General features: G+C 40.6%; 1 protein-coding gene across 1 annotated transcript in view; it reads right to left on the bottom strand.

Moving 5' to 3' along the window:
* SLC4A10 (solute carrier family 4 member 10) overlaps nt 1-15,410 on the bottom strand; it is a 282,938-nt gene extending 267,528 nt beyond the window's left edge. The window contains exon 1 of the mRNA XM_043505193.1: nt 15,040-15,410. Coding sequence (XP_043361128.1) covers nt 15,040-15,087 — 48 coding nt within the window. The 5' untranslated portion in view covers nt 15,088-15,410. The remainder of the gene's footprint in view (nt 1-15,039) is intronic.
* Nucleotides 15,411-15,886: the final 476 nt, after the last annotated feature.

Here is a 15,886-nt window from a genome sequence, read left to right as displayed (position 1 = left end):
TCAGTACACTGGTTGCATAGTAGCTTTGAGATCTCCACAAATTTTTTAATGCTGGTTCAATGGGATATATCCATTTTCTGTGTGCACTCTTTCTGTGTGGACAGAGAGTATAATTTCATAGATTCATAGATTCATAGATACTAAGGTCAGAAGGGACCATTCTGATCATCTAGTCTGACCTCCTGCACAGCGCAGGCCATAGAATCTCACCCAACCACTCCTATGAAAAACCTCACCCATTTCTCCATTGAGTTCCAGATACCCAGGGCTATTGGTCTCATGGCATACAGCAGTACCCTGGTCTTGCAACACATAGGCTGACTGACTGGTCTACAAGTAAGCTTTACTTGTCTTCAATTCTCCAGTTCTCTCTTGAAAAGAGTACATTTCTATAGTACTGCAGTTAGACCTTTTTCAACTTTTGCCACAGGAGAATTTGTGGGAGTTTCCACCAGTACATTTCAAACAGCATGAAGTGATTTAAATCCAGATGAAAAGCATTTATATAATAAATTTTCAAGTTAGACTGTTGCATTGTGAAAAGTGACTTAAGTCGATGATTTCACTACCTGAAAGGGGGTTTCAAAGAGGATGGCTCTAGACTGTTCTCAATGGTAGCAGATGACAGAACGAGGAGTAATGGTCTCAAGTTGCAATGGGGGAGGTTTAGATTGGATATTAGGAAAAACTTTTTCACTAAGAGGGTGGTGAAACACTGGAATGCGTTACCTAGGGAGGTGGTAGAATCTCCTTCCTTAGAGGTTTTTAAGGTCAGGCTTGACAAAGCCCTGGCTGGGATGATTTAACTGGGACTTGGTCCTGCTTTGAGCAGGGGGTTGGACTAGATGACCTTCTGGGGTCCCTTCCAACCCTGATATTCTATGATTCTATGATTCTATGATTATTTAAAAAACATCTGGATTTAAATAGCCTGTTTTTTTAAATCATTGATTTAAATCACTTTTATGGAGATTTAATTTAATTAGAAAAAAATTAGCTATTGCCATTTTAGATTAAAATTAATTAAAAAAACACTCTTATTGTAACGTCACTACAAGCTGAGTACCTTATTTAAATATGAAGAAACTGCTGTTAACAGAACAAAATATTGAAAATTTAAGGCCTCTGTCATGCAAACATTTGCCAGCTTTAGCCACATTAGCTATGTCATTGGCTTTAATTGTGCTTAAAGTTATGCACATGTGCTTAAAGTTATGCACATGTTTTTGCAAGATGAGAGGTTAAAGTTTATTTTTATTCAAAACTTTTATAAATCCAAAGCAGAATAAAATTTAACACTGCGAAAGTAACTTCAATGTTAACATTAAGTTGTTTGAAGTTTCAGTATTTAAACAGTTTAAAATTATAAAAACTTTCTCTACGGTCTCACTTATTAACACATCAGTATTAATATCATAATGCAACACTTTACACTGTTATAATCAGTGATCAAAAAAAATCATAAGTTAATTACCTATGAGTCCCATTACTCAAACTCAAAGGTATTTTCCTGCCCTTCAAAATTAAAATGCTAAAGAAGGAAAGACAACTTTGAAGCTCTGTTCCTATGCAGAGTCTATTCTTCGATTCCATCGAACACCAGCAGAAGAATCCACAGCAGTTGAGACACCACTCTTGTGATCATCTCTTTATTTTCTCAAAAAATGTTTACCTAATTTTACCACCACTGAGGAGCTATTATAGCTTCATCTGAGAGACAGTTTTCTGAAAAGGGGGAGACTTGGCATGCAATTATTTACTATTGACAGAAGACCACTTCCAACCTTCTTCTAAATATTAAAAAGTAAGGTTACATCTATACTGAAAAAAAAAAGTGTGTTGTTTACCTCTTGGTTAAAATATCAGGGAAGACACAGTAATTTAGCATTTAACTCAGGTTAGCGGAGCAAGTTCAACCCTTGGCTCACCCTATAAACTTTAGTTTGAGGCTTGAGCTACTAATCTGAGTTAAAAGCAGCATTGATATGTCTCCACTGCTATTATAACCCCAGATTAGCTAATTTGAGCTAAGAACACACATTTTGTTTGCAGCATAGACATACCTTGAGTGGTAATTCCTCTATTGTGAGTGGAACCAGGCATCTGTGAAGGATTGATCTTACATCCAAAAAAATGACATGGTATTAAGCCTGATCATAATGATACACATTTTGCCAGATTCTAATTGCAATTTGGTAAAGGTTTTTTCAATCTTCTTCCACACTTCAACAGCTTGAGCCATTGAACACGACTTCCTGTATAGAAGATCCAGCACCATTGTAACTAGTTTCAGTGTTGTTCTCCTTAACCTCTGAGGATAGAACAAGAAGCAATGGGCTTAAATTGCAGCAAGGGAGGTTTAGGTTGGACATGAGGAAAAACTTCTTGTCTGGGTGGTTAAGCACTGGAATAAATTGCCCAGAAAAGTTGTGAAATCTCCATCATTGGAGATTTTTAAGAGCAGGTTGGATTACCTATCAAGGATGGTCTAGATCAGTGCTACTCAAAGTGGTAGTCCGCAGACCAATGCCGGTCCGCGAGCCATCGGTTTCCGGTCTGCGTGCAAATTGGAAAAAAAAAATTGCCGGCCCCCCATATCAGATAGCTTGATAATAGGTCTAGATAATACTTAGTCCTGCCCTGAGTGCAGGGGACAGGACTAGATGACCTCTTGAGGTCCCTTCCAGTCCTACAATTCTATGATTTGGAGCAATTCTTGAGCAAACCTCTTAAGATTAATATTTGTTACCTTCTGGCAAACAGTCAGCTTCTGTCTATACTCTTCACAGAGATTCACTAATTTAGGCCACTCCAAAAGAAACTTCCAAGCAATCTGCAACAGTATTACACCTACTTCCTGAGGCATGACAAATGCACAGCCACATTCCTGGTTGTTTTTCCAAATAATCACCACTTTGCAGCTGTCAGATACAGAGTCCCCAGTACTGCAATTGCAGCCATACAGGCAGATGGACCCCTGAGTCAGTGGGGCTCCATGAAGGTGCAGGGATCTGCATCTGAGTAGCACATTGCAGGACCTGCTCCGTAAGTAATATGATTGCATATTCTTTCCTTCCAGCATATTATTAATAATGGCTCTCATCACAAAACTTGTCACTTGGCTCTTAGATCTTTCACGCCTTTTGATTGTATCATTAGGTAAATGCAATTAAATGTTCAGATGAATATAAATGACTGAAGGCACGAGTGCTGACCACAAAAGCAAACAGCTCCTCCTTCAGCAATTCCTGTAGCACACACATTCACTGTGCACAATACACTACCCATGTATACCCAGATACATAGTTTCTGAAAACTGAGCCACTGAAAGCCCTAACTGAGATGTAATCTAGTCAAAGCACTGTGACAGTCTTCAACTTGTGGATGTTCAATATATCAAGAAGGTGGTATGGGTCACAAATACAGCATGTAGGTTTCTTGCTTATCAGTTCTGTGTGTAAGTTTGTACTGTTATCAAAACAAAGTATGTTAATGAGACCCTGGAACTTTTCTTATTTGGTGTATATGAACATTTTAAGTGGGCTTCTGAAAAAAAAAAAAGTCTATAAAGGCTGAAATTCTACTAACAATTAGGTACTAAAGAAACAGGAACAAAACATTTTAGCAGATTAAGACTATGTAAATGGAAAGAAAGTAAACAGCTATCAACAAGTAAATCACAATATCTATTTAAATTAGAAATAACTTAATTCAAATACAAAAATACTGGATGGAATTAAGTGAGGGTGTAGTAATTTTGCAGCTGTCCCTCAACTAAAATACAGCAGCACTCTCTATTTGCATTGGGATATTATGAGCTAACTAGGAGATGTGGTTTCTCAGCTTGTCCACATAGACTTTAAACTTTCTTCATGATGCAAGTACTCATTATCTCCCTGCCCCTCTGGTCTAACCCCAACACTTCCTCCTCAAATAGCTTCAATGGCCCCTTCTTTCCTTCTGCATCAAACTCAAATGCAATGTCCTGAAGTTCCAGATGTGCATAGCTCTTTCCACACTTAAATTTTGTCCTCATTTCTTCCTGCATCCCCCCACTTCTTCCTCACACACCTCAAGTGCCTTCTCTACTCCTCCCACTTTCACCTTGCTTCAAACTCCACCTTATCCTGGGAATAGCTTCCCAGAAGAAAGGGTGGTTTTAAGCACCTACCTGCTCTTTGTACTCATGACCACTTTGTTTTCAACTGTATTACACTGTATACACCTTAGGGAGTGACAAACATTTTGGAACATGCGAGTTTCTGTTAACTTGTATTTGGCATTACAACAATCATGCCATATTTATAAAGAGGGTGTTCTACAATGGGCAAGACTGAAAATAGAGAACATTGAAACAAAAGCAATGTACTGAAAACTGCAAGCACAGTACATTGCTTTTGTTTCATTCTCTCATACCCATTATATTGCTAGATCGGAAGTGAGCTGTAGCTCACAAAAGCTTATGCTCAAATAAATTTGTTAGTCTCTAAGGTGCCACAAGTACTCTTTTTCTTTTTTGCGAATACAGACTAACACGGCTGCTACTCTGAAACCCATTATATTGCTAATCAGTGAAGATATTTAAATAAGTTTTTCCTCCACCGGCTTAAATCTTCTGTTTGATACTACACTGAAGTCACAACAATCCTTTATGATATTACAGAGTGGTTCTATGGAAGTGATTTATCGTACATACGGTTCCATAATTTTCCCAAGGCAGAAGTAGGAAGAAAAGATGGAGTTATTGTAAGAGGAAATTTAAACACAAATGTGTCTGATCAATAGAAGGTGTAGGATGTACTCAAATCAGACACATTTTAAAAAATAATCTGTTTTAATGTTTTCTATAGTGTGAATGTATCTCATTCATATCATTTCTAAAGTTTGTGTGTGAGCAGATGCTGTGCTGCACGTTATTCTTTACAGGTATAAGTTTGGTATGCCACAAGTTAACTATGTCTTAGGGTTTTAATTACTTCTCTTCTTAATCATGACATTGGCAGGTGTGTGTTTATAAAGTACTGTCTGTGTGACTTTACTTATTTTATTGTATAAAGAGATGCATTGAGTTCCAGTACTTTCTGGAAAAAATTACTTGTTTTTTCACTCAGACTTTATGACCATGTGGCAACAAGAGAAAACAGATGAAGCGGTAATAAAATTCTAACGTTATCCTTATGATTGCATTTTTTAACCTTGTAATCTTTTCTCTGTGCCATGACAGAAAAATGTAACATTGTATCTATAGTTTTCCATTGACATTGTCTCCATAAATTTGCCCTGACTGTTGTAAAACTGTTGCGATAATCCTAAATCCTGGTCAAGTGAACAGGGAATTAGTATTGTTATAAAACACATTGGGTCACATTCTGCCACTTATGCTCCTGTTAAGTAATACATTTAACTCTGCATGCTGTCCCACTCAGGACTGGCTCTAGGCACCAGCAAAGCAAGCACATCCTGGGGCGGCACAATTCCAGGGGCAGCATTCCAGCCATCTTTTTTTTTTTTGCTTGGGCAGTTGCGCTCCCGGAGCTTGGGGCGGCAAATTTTTTACTTGGGGTGGAAAAAAAACCTCGAGCCGGCCCTGGTCCCACTGGAAGTCCTACTCATCATGAGTAAGAGTGACAGAATTTGGCATGTTATGAACAGTAGTTTCCCACTCACTAGCTACGCTATTTTTCAAAAACAGTCACAACTTGAGTTCTCTCTCTTTTCTCTTCCCCTAGGACAACAAAGTAATGTGATTTTGTAAAAGCTTCCTAGAATTCCTTACTGTTTGTATAGCACTAACAAGAGTTTTGAATACACACACAAGCGTACATACATATGAAATACCAGTGCTGTAAGATTATGTATTGTTTTAGTTATTTTTCAATGGTTTGATATCCACCTGCCTTGAATTCCTGATCCTAAAAGAGCATCCATGCAGGCAGTCCCTAACACCCCAGTGTTGAGCCCCACTGTGCTGATCTACTTCCAGGACTGGCGCCCTTGACCTTTCTTGATTTCACAATAACCAGTTTTCAACCTTATAAAATCATAACCAAAAGCATAATTATGTGAATATCCATTGCTAAGTTCTGTTATGGACTAACTTCCTGCAATTTTGTCTATGTACATATACTAGACCATTTTTTTCCAGAACTTGTGGAAAAACACTTCTAAAAGCAAGGTTAAGTGTACTCTGATATACAGTAAATCTAAATAAAATAAAATAAAATAGTCTAACCTTTAAAACTATGGGAAAATTCTTCCTTGATTCGCCCATTTTGGTCAAAGAGACAAAGTTTCTGCCCCACTCATCCCGGGGGAAAAGGGGAGAATATACTGAAACCTTCCTTGCCAAAGCATCAACCCAAAGAGGCAAGATGATAAAAGTCTGATCTTAGAATGGAAAAGCCAATTCATCATTAACTATAGTGGTGTTACTGCCACCACTGTCATTAGAGAACATAAGAAAAACAACATGCCATGCAATCATTCATGAAAAAAAACCATCAGTAAGTATGTACAAATTCTCTCGTAGATACGAAGAGAGGATGAAGTTCTTGCTATACACAGACATCCTGCTTACATCAGTTAGTCACTAATATTGATTTTAAAACGTAACAATGACAGTCTTAAACCACAACTGAAATAGACATTTATTCCTAAATAATCTTATAAACAAAGTGTTTTTGGGAGCCATTTGCAACATCATGAATATGCAAGGATCCCACTGAGACAGGCAAAGTAGCTGCGTTTGACTCTAATTGAGAACCTGCCCAAGTAGGGTGACCAGATGTCCCAATTTTATAGGGACAGTCCCGATTTTTGGGTCTTTTTCTTATATAGGCTCCTATTACCCCCCACCCCTGACCCGATTTTTCACACTTGCTGTCTGGTCACCCTATGCACAAGACATTCACAGACAGAATCTGCAAACTATCTTTCACAATTTTACACACACACACACACACACACACACACAGACTTCACAGCAGTCTTTTATTAACCACAATTGTTTCTTATAATTTTAAAACATTCATACTAAAAAAAAGTTTTTAAAATATTGATGATTGGTAAGTAAAAGGTTAACATACAGAAATCAATATGTAATATGGTAAGAATATCAACCTAACAATATAAGAACAGCCACACTGGGTCAGTCAAAAAGGTCCATCTGGCCCAGTATCCTGCCTTCTGACAGTGGCAAATGCCAGATCCTTCAGCAAGAATGAACAAGGCAATTATCAAGTGACCAATCCCCTGTCATCCAGTCCCAACATGTGGCAGTTGGAGGCTTAGAGACACCCAAAACAAGTGGTTACATCCCTGACAATCTTGGCTAATTGATGTACCTATACTCCAAGAACTTAGCTAATTCTTTTTTGAACCCAGTTACACTTTTGGTCTTTGCAACATCCACTGGCAATGAGTTCCGTAGTTCCTCAGATGGACTGTGTATTGTGTGAAAAGGTACTTCCTTTTGTTTGTTTTAAACCTGCTGCCTCTTAATTTCATTGAGTGATCGCTAGTTCTTGTGTTATGTGAAGGGTAGATAAAACTTCCTTATTCACTGTCTCCACACCATTCATGATTTTATAGACCTCTATCATATCACCCTTTAGTTCTCTCTTTTCCAAGCTGAAAAGGCCCAGTTTTTTTACTCTCACCCCATATGGAAACTGTTCCAGACCCTCAGTCATTTGTGTTGCCCTTCTTTGTACCCTTTCCATTTCTAATATATCTTTTTTTCAAATAGGATGACCAGAACTGCATACAATATTCAAGGTGTGGGAGAACCATGGATTTATATAATAGCATTAGGATAGTTATGGTCTTATTATCTATTCCTTTCCTAATGATTCCTAATGTTGTTAGCTTTTTTGACTGCTGCTGCACATTGAGCAGATGTTTTCAGAGAAGTATCCATAATGACTCCAAGCTCTCTTTCTTGAGTGGTAACAGCTAATTTAGACCCATCATTTTGTATGTATAATTGGGATTATATTTTCCCAACGTGCATTTAATTTCATCTGCCATTTTGTTGCCCAGTCACGCAGTTTTGTGAGATCACTTTGTAATTCTTTGCAGTCTGCTTTGGACTTAATTGTCTTGAGTAATTTTGTATCATTTGCAAACTTTGCCACCTCATGGTTTACCCCATTTTCCATATCATTTATTAATATGTTGAACAGCACTGGTCCCAGTTCAGATCCCTTGGGGACCCTATTATTTACCTCTCTCCATTCTGAAAACTGACCATTTATTCTTACCCTTTGTTTCCTGTCTTTTAACCAGTTACTGATCCAGAAGAGGACCTTTCCTCTTTCCCATGACTACTTACTTTACTTAAGATCCTTGGTGAGGGACCTTGTCGGACAGTACAATTACCCTATATCCACTGGATCAACCTTGTCCACATGTTTGTGGGCACCCTCAAAGAATTCTAATGGGAATTCATGGTGAGGCATTATTTCCTTTCACAAAAGCCAGGTTGACTCATCCCCAACGTATTGTGTTCATCTATGTGTCTGCTAATTCTGTTATTTACTCTAGTTTTAACCAATTTGCTGGGTACTGAAGTAAGGCTTAGTGGCCTATAACTGACAGGATCACCTCTGGAGCCTTTTTTAAAAATAGACATTACATTAGCTATCCTCAAAAAAGAACTAGATAAATTCATGGAGGATAGGTCCATCAGTGGCTATTAGCCAGGATGGGCAGGGATGGTGTCCCTAGCCTCTGTTTGCCAGAAGCTGGGAATGGGCTGGATCACTTGATAATTACCTGTACTGTTCATTCCCTCTGGGGCACCTGGCATTGGCCACTGTCAGAAGACAGGATGCTTTGGGCTGACCTAGTATGGCTCTTCTTAAATTCTCCAGTCATCTGGTGCAGAGGCTGATATAAACGATAAGTTACATTGCACAAACAACAAGGAGTCCTTGTGGCACCTTAGAGACTAACAAATTTATTTGGGCATAAGCTTTCATGGGCTAAAACTCAATCAGATGCATGGAGAAAAAAATACAGTAGAGAGGTATAACGACACAGCATAGGAAAGGATTGGAGTTGCCTTACCAAGTTGTGGGTCAGTGCTAACAAGCCAATTCAATTAAGGTGGAAGTGGGCTATTCTCAACAGTTGACAAGAAGGGAGGGAAAAAAATCACCTTTATAGTGCTAATGAGTTCAATGTAAATCAAGGTGGCCCATTTCAAACAGTTGACAAGAAAGTGTGAGTATCAGGAGGAGGAAAATTAGTTTTTGTAGTGACCCAGCTACTCCCAGTCTTTATTCAGGCCTAATTTGATGGTGTCCCATTTGCAAATTAATTCCAGTTCTGCAGTTTCTCACTGGAATCTCCTCTGTTTTTTCCACCAAATGCATCCGATGAAGTGAGCTGTAGCTCACGAAAGCTTATGCTCTAATAAATTTGTTAGTCTCTAAGGTGCCACAAGTACTCCTTTTCTTTTTGCGAATACAGACTAACACGGCTGCTACTCTGAAACCTGTCACTGGAATCTGTTTCTGAAGTTTTTTTGTTGAAGAATTGCCACTTTTATGTCTGTTATTGAGTGTCCAGGCAGATTGGAAGTGTTCTCCTACTCGTTTTTGAATGTTATAATTCTTGATGTCAGATTTGTGTCCATTCATTCTTTTGCATAGAGACTGTCCGGTTTGGCCAATGTACATAGCAGAGGGGCATTGCTGGCACATGTTGAGAATAGCCCACTTCCACCTTAATTGAATTGGCTAGTTAGCACTGACCCCCCACTTGTTTTCAATTTCATATTTGAGTTCCTTCAGAACTCTTGGGTGAATACCATTTGGTCCTTGTCACTTATTACTGTTTAATTTATCAATTTGACACATCAATCAGGAACAGTTCCTCATATTTGTCACCTAAACAAAATGGCTGAAATGTGGGAATCTCTCTCACATCCTCTGCAGTGAAGACAGATGCACAGAATTCATTTAGCTTCTCCACAATGGCCTTGTCTTCCTTAAATACTCCTTTAGCACCTCCTTTAGTCATCCAGTGGCCCCACTGTTTGTTTGGCATCTTCCTGCTTCTGAGTAATTAATTTTTTTTGCTTTTAGTTTTTGTGTCTTTCGCTAGAAGTTCTTCAAATTCTTTTTTTGGCCTATCTACTTGTTCCCATGATATAAGAATTATATATTATATAATTAATTATTATATTATATATTGTTCCCCTACCATTATACTTGTTCCCATAATATATATTATATATTACATAATTAATATATTATATTAAATTAGGGGCCACCAAATGAAATTAATGGGTAGCAGGTTTAAAACAAATAAAAAGAAGTTCTTCATTCAGCGCACAGTCAACCTGTGGAATGCCTTGCCTGAGGAGGTTGTGAAGGCTAGGAATATAACAGGGTTTAAAAGAGAACTGGATAAATTCATGGAGGTTAAGTCCATTAATGGCTATTAGCCAGGAATGGTGTTCCTAGCCTCTGTTTGTCAGAGGGTGGAGATGGATGGCAGGAGAGAGATCACTTATAATACTACTGTGGTAGGTTTCTTTGCTATTTTCCCTCCCAGAACAATATTAAAATTTCTAGACACCATTAATGACTGCTTCTAGTCCTGGAACCCATAAGGGGAGAGGCAATTCTTGATTTAGTCCTAAGTGGCGCATGATCTGGTCCAAGAGGTGAATATAGCTGAACCACTTGGTAATAGTGACCATAATATAATTAAATTTATCTCTGTATCCCATCCTAAGGTAACATGTACCCAGTCAATATGGGAATAGTTGAAATCCCCCATTATTATTGAGTTTTCTATTTTTACAGCTTCTCAAATCTCTCCGAGCTTTTCACAATCACCATCATCATCTGGTCAGGTGGTCAGTAATATATTCCTACTGCTATATTCTTATTATTCAAGTATGGAATTTCTGTCAGTAGAGATTTCATGATACATTTTGATTCATTTCAAATTTTTAATGTATTTGACCCTATGCTTTCTTTCACATATAGTGCCACTCCTCCACCAGCTTTACCTACTCTGTCATTCCTATCAATTTTTTATACTGGTTTTACCATGTCCCACTGATTATTGTCATTCCTCCAAGTTTCTGTGATGTCTATTGTATCAATATCCTCATTTAATACCTGGGACCTTAGTTTACCCATCTTAGTATTTAAACTTCAAGCATTTGTATACAAGCACTTGTAAAATTTGTCAATATTTAGTTGTCTGCCTTCATGTGATGTAATTGAATGGGGACTCTTTTTCATTTGACAGTTTTTCTTCAGTTCTTACCTGTACTTTATCAGCATCTATCCTTTTCTCTTTATTAGGATACAGAGAATCCATGTTAACAGATCCTCCCCTAAGAGATGCCTCTGTCTCAAACACGTGATTCTCTGAACCTGTCAGCTTTCCCCCAGCCCTTAGTTTAAAAACTCCTTTATGACCTTTTTAATTTTACATTCCATTCCATTAATCTCTCTGTTGAATACTAAAATGTGGCAATGCCATATCTGCACTTTCTAAAACAGCAATTTGAAAAGACTGTTTCTACTTCAGATTTTCCATTTTTAATTTAATTCTACTTCTCCCAGAACAGCTTTTAAAAACTAAAATATCTTAGGAATCTGTGAAGAAATGTACATTCAACCACCTAATTTTGCAAAACACACTGAAAAGTGGCTCCCCTGGTGCAGGGAGAAGTGCTGTTACTGGTGAGGAACTTTTCCAAAAAGAGTTAGTAAAACACAGACTCTAATAAGGAAAAGGTGAAGAGGAAGTCTACTTCCATGTAATTCCTCAGAAGAGCAGGTAGCAAAACATTTCATCACCTTCTACAAACTGCAAGAGATCTTGTTTAAACATGAACTCACATTCTAAAATAATAACCAGATAGGTCTCAGGGTAAAAAGGAAAACAGATTCTCTTTTGATAGTTAAGCTGAATGTGGAATTTTGGTAGCAAATTAGGTTATGACCTTTGCAATAGCTGAGAACCACTAGAACATATAAATTAAATAGGACTGTCATTTGCCATCTTCTCACCATGACTAACAACTTTTTCCCCAGCATGAGATACTGAGCTGAAGTTTCACTGAGAGATGCCACCTCAGATGCTGGTGAACTTTGGCTCGTTATGTATTGATGGTAACTTGAAGCCAGCAAACTTTGAGGGCTGGGAGCTTTTTCTTCACACCCAATTGAATCCAAACCAAATTTAAATGACATTTGGAAATAAAAATGTATTTGCTCCAGGACTGGGGTCCTTGCACAGTTTAAACTGGAGCTGAATTTATTTGCAGCTGTATGAGGTGGGGATTGGCCCAGGAAAGAAAGAAAGAAAGAAAGAAAAAAAAAACAGGGGAGATTCATTCTCAAAAATACCACCACCTACCTCATACTATAGTCTAGTTTCAGAGTAGCAGCCGTGTTAGTCTGTATTCGCAAAAAGAAAAGGAGTACTTGTGGCACCTTAGAGACTAACAAATTTAAAGTCTAGGTAACACTGACTCCAGATACCTAAGCCCTGCCAGAGTTCTCTGCTACAAGGACCCCACACACTCAGAGCCGAGAGCACATAAAGGCCCACTGCTACAGCAGGAAAACAATGCTACCTCTCTGGGCTGCAGAGACCCTCCCAGAAATAGAGCGTGTGTGAGGCCAGTCACCAGCTGGGATGAGTATTGGAGAAGCACTGCCATGGCTCATGTTGCCCCGTGCAGAGGAGCATTGCAGGGCAACTAGCTTCAAGACTGGGGAAGCTGTGCCTTCGCATAACTGCTACAGCAGGAAAACAATGCTACCTCTCTGGGCTGCAGAGACCCTCCCAGAAATAGAGCATGTGTGAGACCATCCATCACACAGATAGAGCCTTGCAGAGTACACAATCAACCTTCCAAAAAGAAAAGGAGCACTTGTGGCACCTTAGAGATTAACAAAATTATTTGAGCATAAGCTTTCGTGAGCTACAGCTCACTTCATCGGATGCATTCCAATCAACCTTCCAGACACACACAGAGACCCCACCTAATAAAACTGCTGCTAGAACTATTCTTCTTCTAACCCATTCTTCTACATGGAAGGGAAAGCCAGGGCCCATCTTTAATATCTAATTGGGATAAAACCATAAAAGAAACCCTATGTTTGCACAACTGCGAATAAGTACTCCATGTGCACAGAAACTCCAGTAACTAGGGCTGCAGAGCAGAACTGGGCCAATTCCCCCTGCTAATCAACATACAGGAAAGAATATTCAGCTTCTCAACCAACACAGCAGTTTCATCCACTGAAAATTACTTGAGGATCAAAAATTAAATCTGAATGCACCACAATCCATCCCTATGCACTGTCACTCCCCAGAGACAGCAATTCTGATCAGTGGAACCAACAAGCCCCTACCTCAAGCCCAAAATATATTCAAGATGCTAGTTCAGCACCTAAACCAGTATAAGAGCCACTAGCAAGAAGAAATCAAAAACATAAACAAGTTAGACTGCTACAGAGCCTTGCACAGAACCATCAAACCATCTCACTCCTGTGATATGTACAAAACTATGGCAGTCTCTCACCAAATACTGAATCAGTGACCACAAACTAGAGGTGAAAACTGGAAGGTACAAAGTATAGCCCGAAGCAACCAATGTGGCAGAGAAGAGACTTACAGATAATGTCTCCAATGTCTCTATGCCAAGGTCTAAAACAGAAGGAACTGCAACAAAAGATATTTCCTCAAAATTATCATGAATCGTAAGAGCCTTTTCATCCAAACATCAATGTGGAAAACCTGTGCCTGATCCTAGGAGAAAGGAGAGAGATGCCAGAGATGCCATTGTTCTGTGTAGCAACTCACCAAATGATCAGGAATAGGTACTGGCAACAACTGGCCACAGGTGACTGAATGTTAAACACAGAGTCCTATGATGGATGGATGTAATCCACCTCTGACAGAGAGCTGAAGGGTCCAGCTCCCTTTTACACTTTGGCAAAATTTGTACAACTTGTCATGCTAAAAGAGTCTCATTGGACTGATATTAATTGTGCATGGAGAGGGAGAGAGAGAGAGAGATAGCGCACACCTAGAAACAGACCCTGTGAGTGAGCATGACAGGGACCCCCGCAGACTGACCCTCAGTGTGTGACACGGAGTCTCACAGACTGACCCTCCGTGCATGGGACAGAGATACCCAGACAGCCCCTGTGTGCTTGCCTGTACCATGGCCACCACAAACAGACAGACCCTCTGGGTGTGAAAGCCTGCTCCATAGACAGAGGAATGGAACGTGTATGTCTCTGTGTGACAGAGACCCCCCCGCAGACAGACAAACTGACCATATACCACATACATGTATGTGCATATATACACATACATGGGTGACAGGGACCCCCCACAGACCAACTGACCACTCCTGTACAGAAGCACAAGTGACAGGGGCCCCACAGATAAACAGAGTGTCCCTCTGTGCGAGTTGGTGGGCTAGGGACCCCCAGGGAACAGAGGGGGGGAGTGTGAATGCGAGAGAGGGACCCAGACAGACCCTCTGTGAGAGAGGCAGGGACTCTTCCAGAGAGAACCCTTCGGTATTTGAATGACGGGGATCCCCACACTCAGGTGTCCCCTTTCCACAGCACAGCCAACCTGTGCCCACCCCCAGCACCCGGGAGTACGGCGAGAAGGACTAGTGGGGACCCCCTTCCCTCGTTACAGAAATGCAGGCAGGCGCCTCCGCACGTACCGAGCCGAGAGACGCACACAGCCACCCCGGCTGCGGCTCCCAGCCCCGGAGCAAACCATCGCGTTTTTTCATTCAGTAAAAACCACACGCATTGTGACCCAGAGCACATCCATATTGGAAAAAAAATGCCTTGAAAAGCCCCCTCTGCCTGCGGGCTTTGCAGCCCCCTAGGGTCCCCGGCCCCGGGGAAGGAAGAAGAGACCTTGGCAGGGCAGCATCTCTCGCGGCGCCTCGCGATGCGCTCGCATCCCCAGCAGCGGCTCCGCTTGCTTGGCGGGGTTTGCGGCAGACTGCAGCAAGCAGCATCTTACCGTGGGTAGGAGCGGCTCCATTTGCGCTCCTTGGTCTTTAATCTCCATGTTCCGAGCTGCCTCTGGAACGGACCCCTTCCTCCGCAGTCTCTTCAGCGTGTTACATGCACGGCTCCGGCGGCAGCTCTGCTTAGTATTCGGATCAGGTAGCTCTGAAGCAGGAGGCAACTACACACCCCAACTCGCCACAGTCACATGGCTCCTGCTCACTCATGAGGCTGTTGGCCAGATTGCAGGAAAAAGGTAAAAGCTGGATCTACCTGCAGGATCCTGCCAGATCCTGCCGGTTTTTGTACCCAGTCCCCCAAATTGGTACTTCACAAGACAGACCAAGTTTACCTGCTGCTACTGCACCAAGAAACCCAGACCACGGTGCAACAGCACCACAAAAACCCGCATCTGGCACCGCGATCCTGCTGGATCCAGACAAATTTTGGCCCCAATCTCCTAATTCTGAGGCATAATTGGGCAGCAGGTGTAGACAGTGGACATCAGCGCATCCTGGCACAACAGTGGTTCAAATACTTGGATCTGGCATCTGGATCCTGCTTCATCCACGCAATTTTTGGCCCCCGGCCCACAAATTCCACTACTTAAGTAAAGAACCAGTAGTTGTTCCTACTCCAAGAAAAAGAAAAAAAGCCAGAACCTAAAGCATCCTCGTGCAACAGCACTGCAAAAAAACACCACACATGATCCACAAGAGGATCCTGCCAGATTTTGGCTGCAATCTTCTAAATGCTACTGTTTTAAAAAGAACATATTTAGCCATTACTATTGTCCCAAAAAATATCTAGACCCTGATGAGCTCCACTATAACACTGCAAAAACCCACATCTAGCATCTG

Source organism: Dermochelys coriacea, chromosome 11, assembly GCF_009764565.3.
Source record: "Dermochelys coriacea isolate rDerCor1 chromosome 11, rDerCor1.pri.v4, whole genome shotgun sequence".
In the NCBI taxonomy this organism is placed as follows: Eukaryota; Metazoa; Chordata; order Testudines; family Dermochelyidae; genus Dermochelys; species Dermochelys coriacea.
The sequence above is the reverse complement of the archived record's forward strand: the minus strand, read 5'-3'. Positions and strand labels throughout refer to the sequence as shown.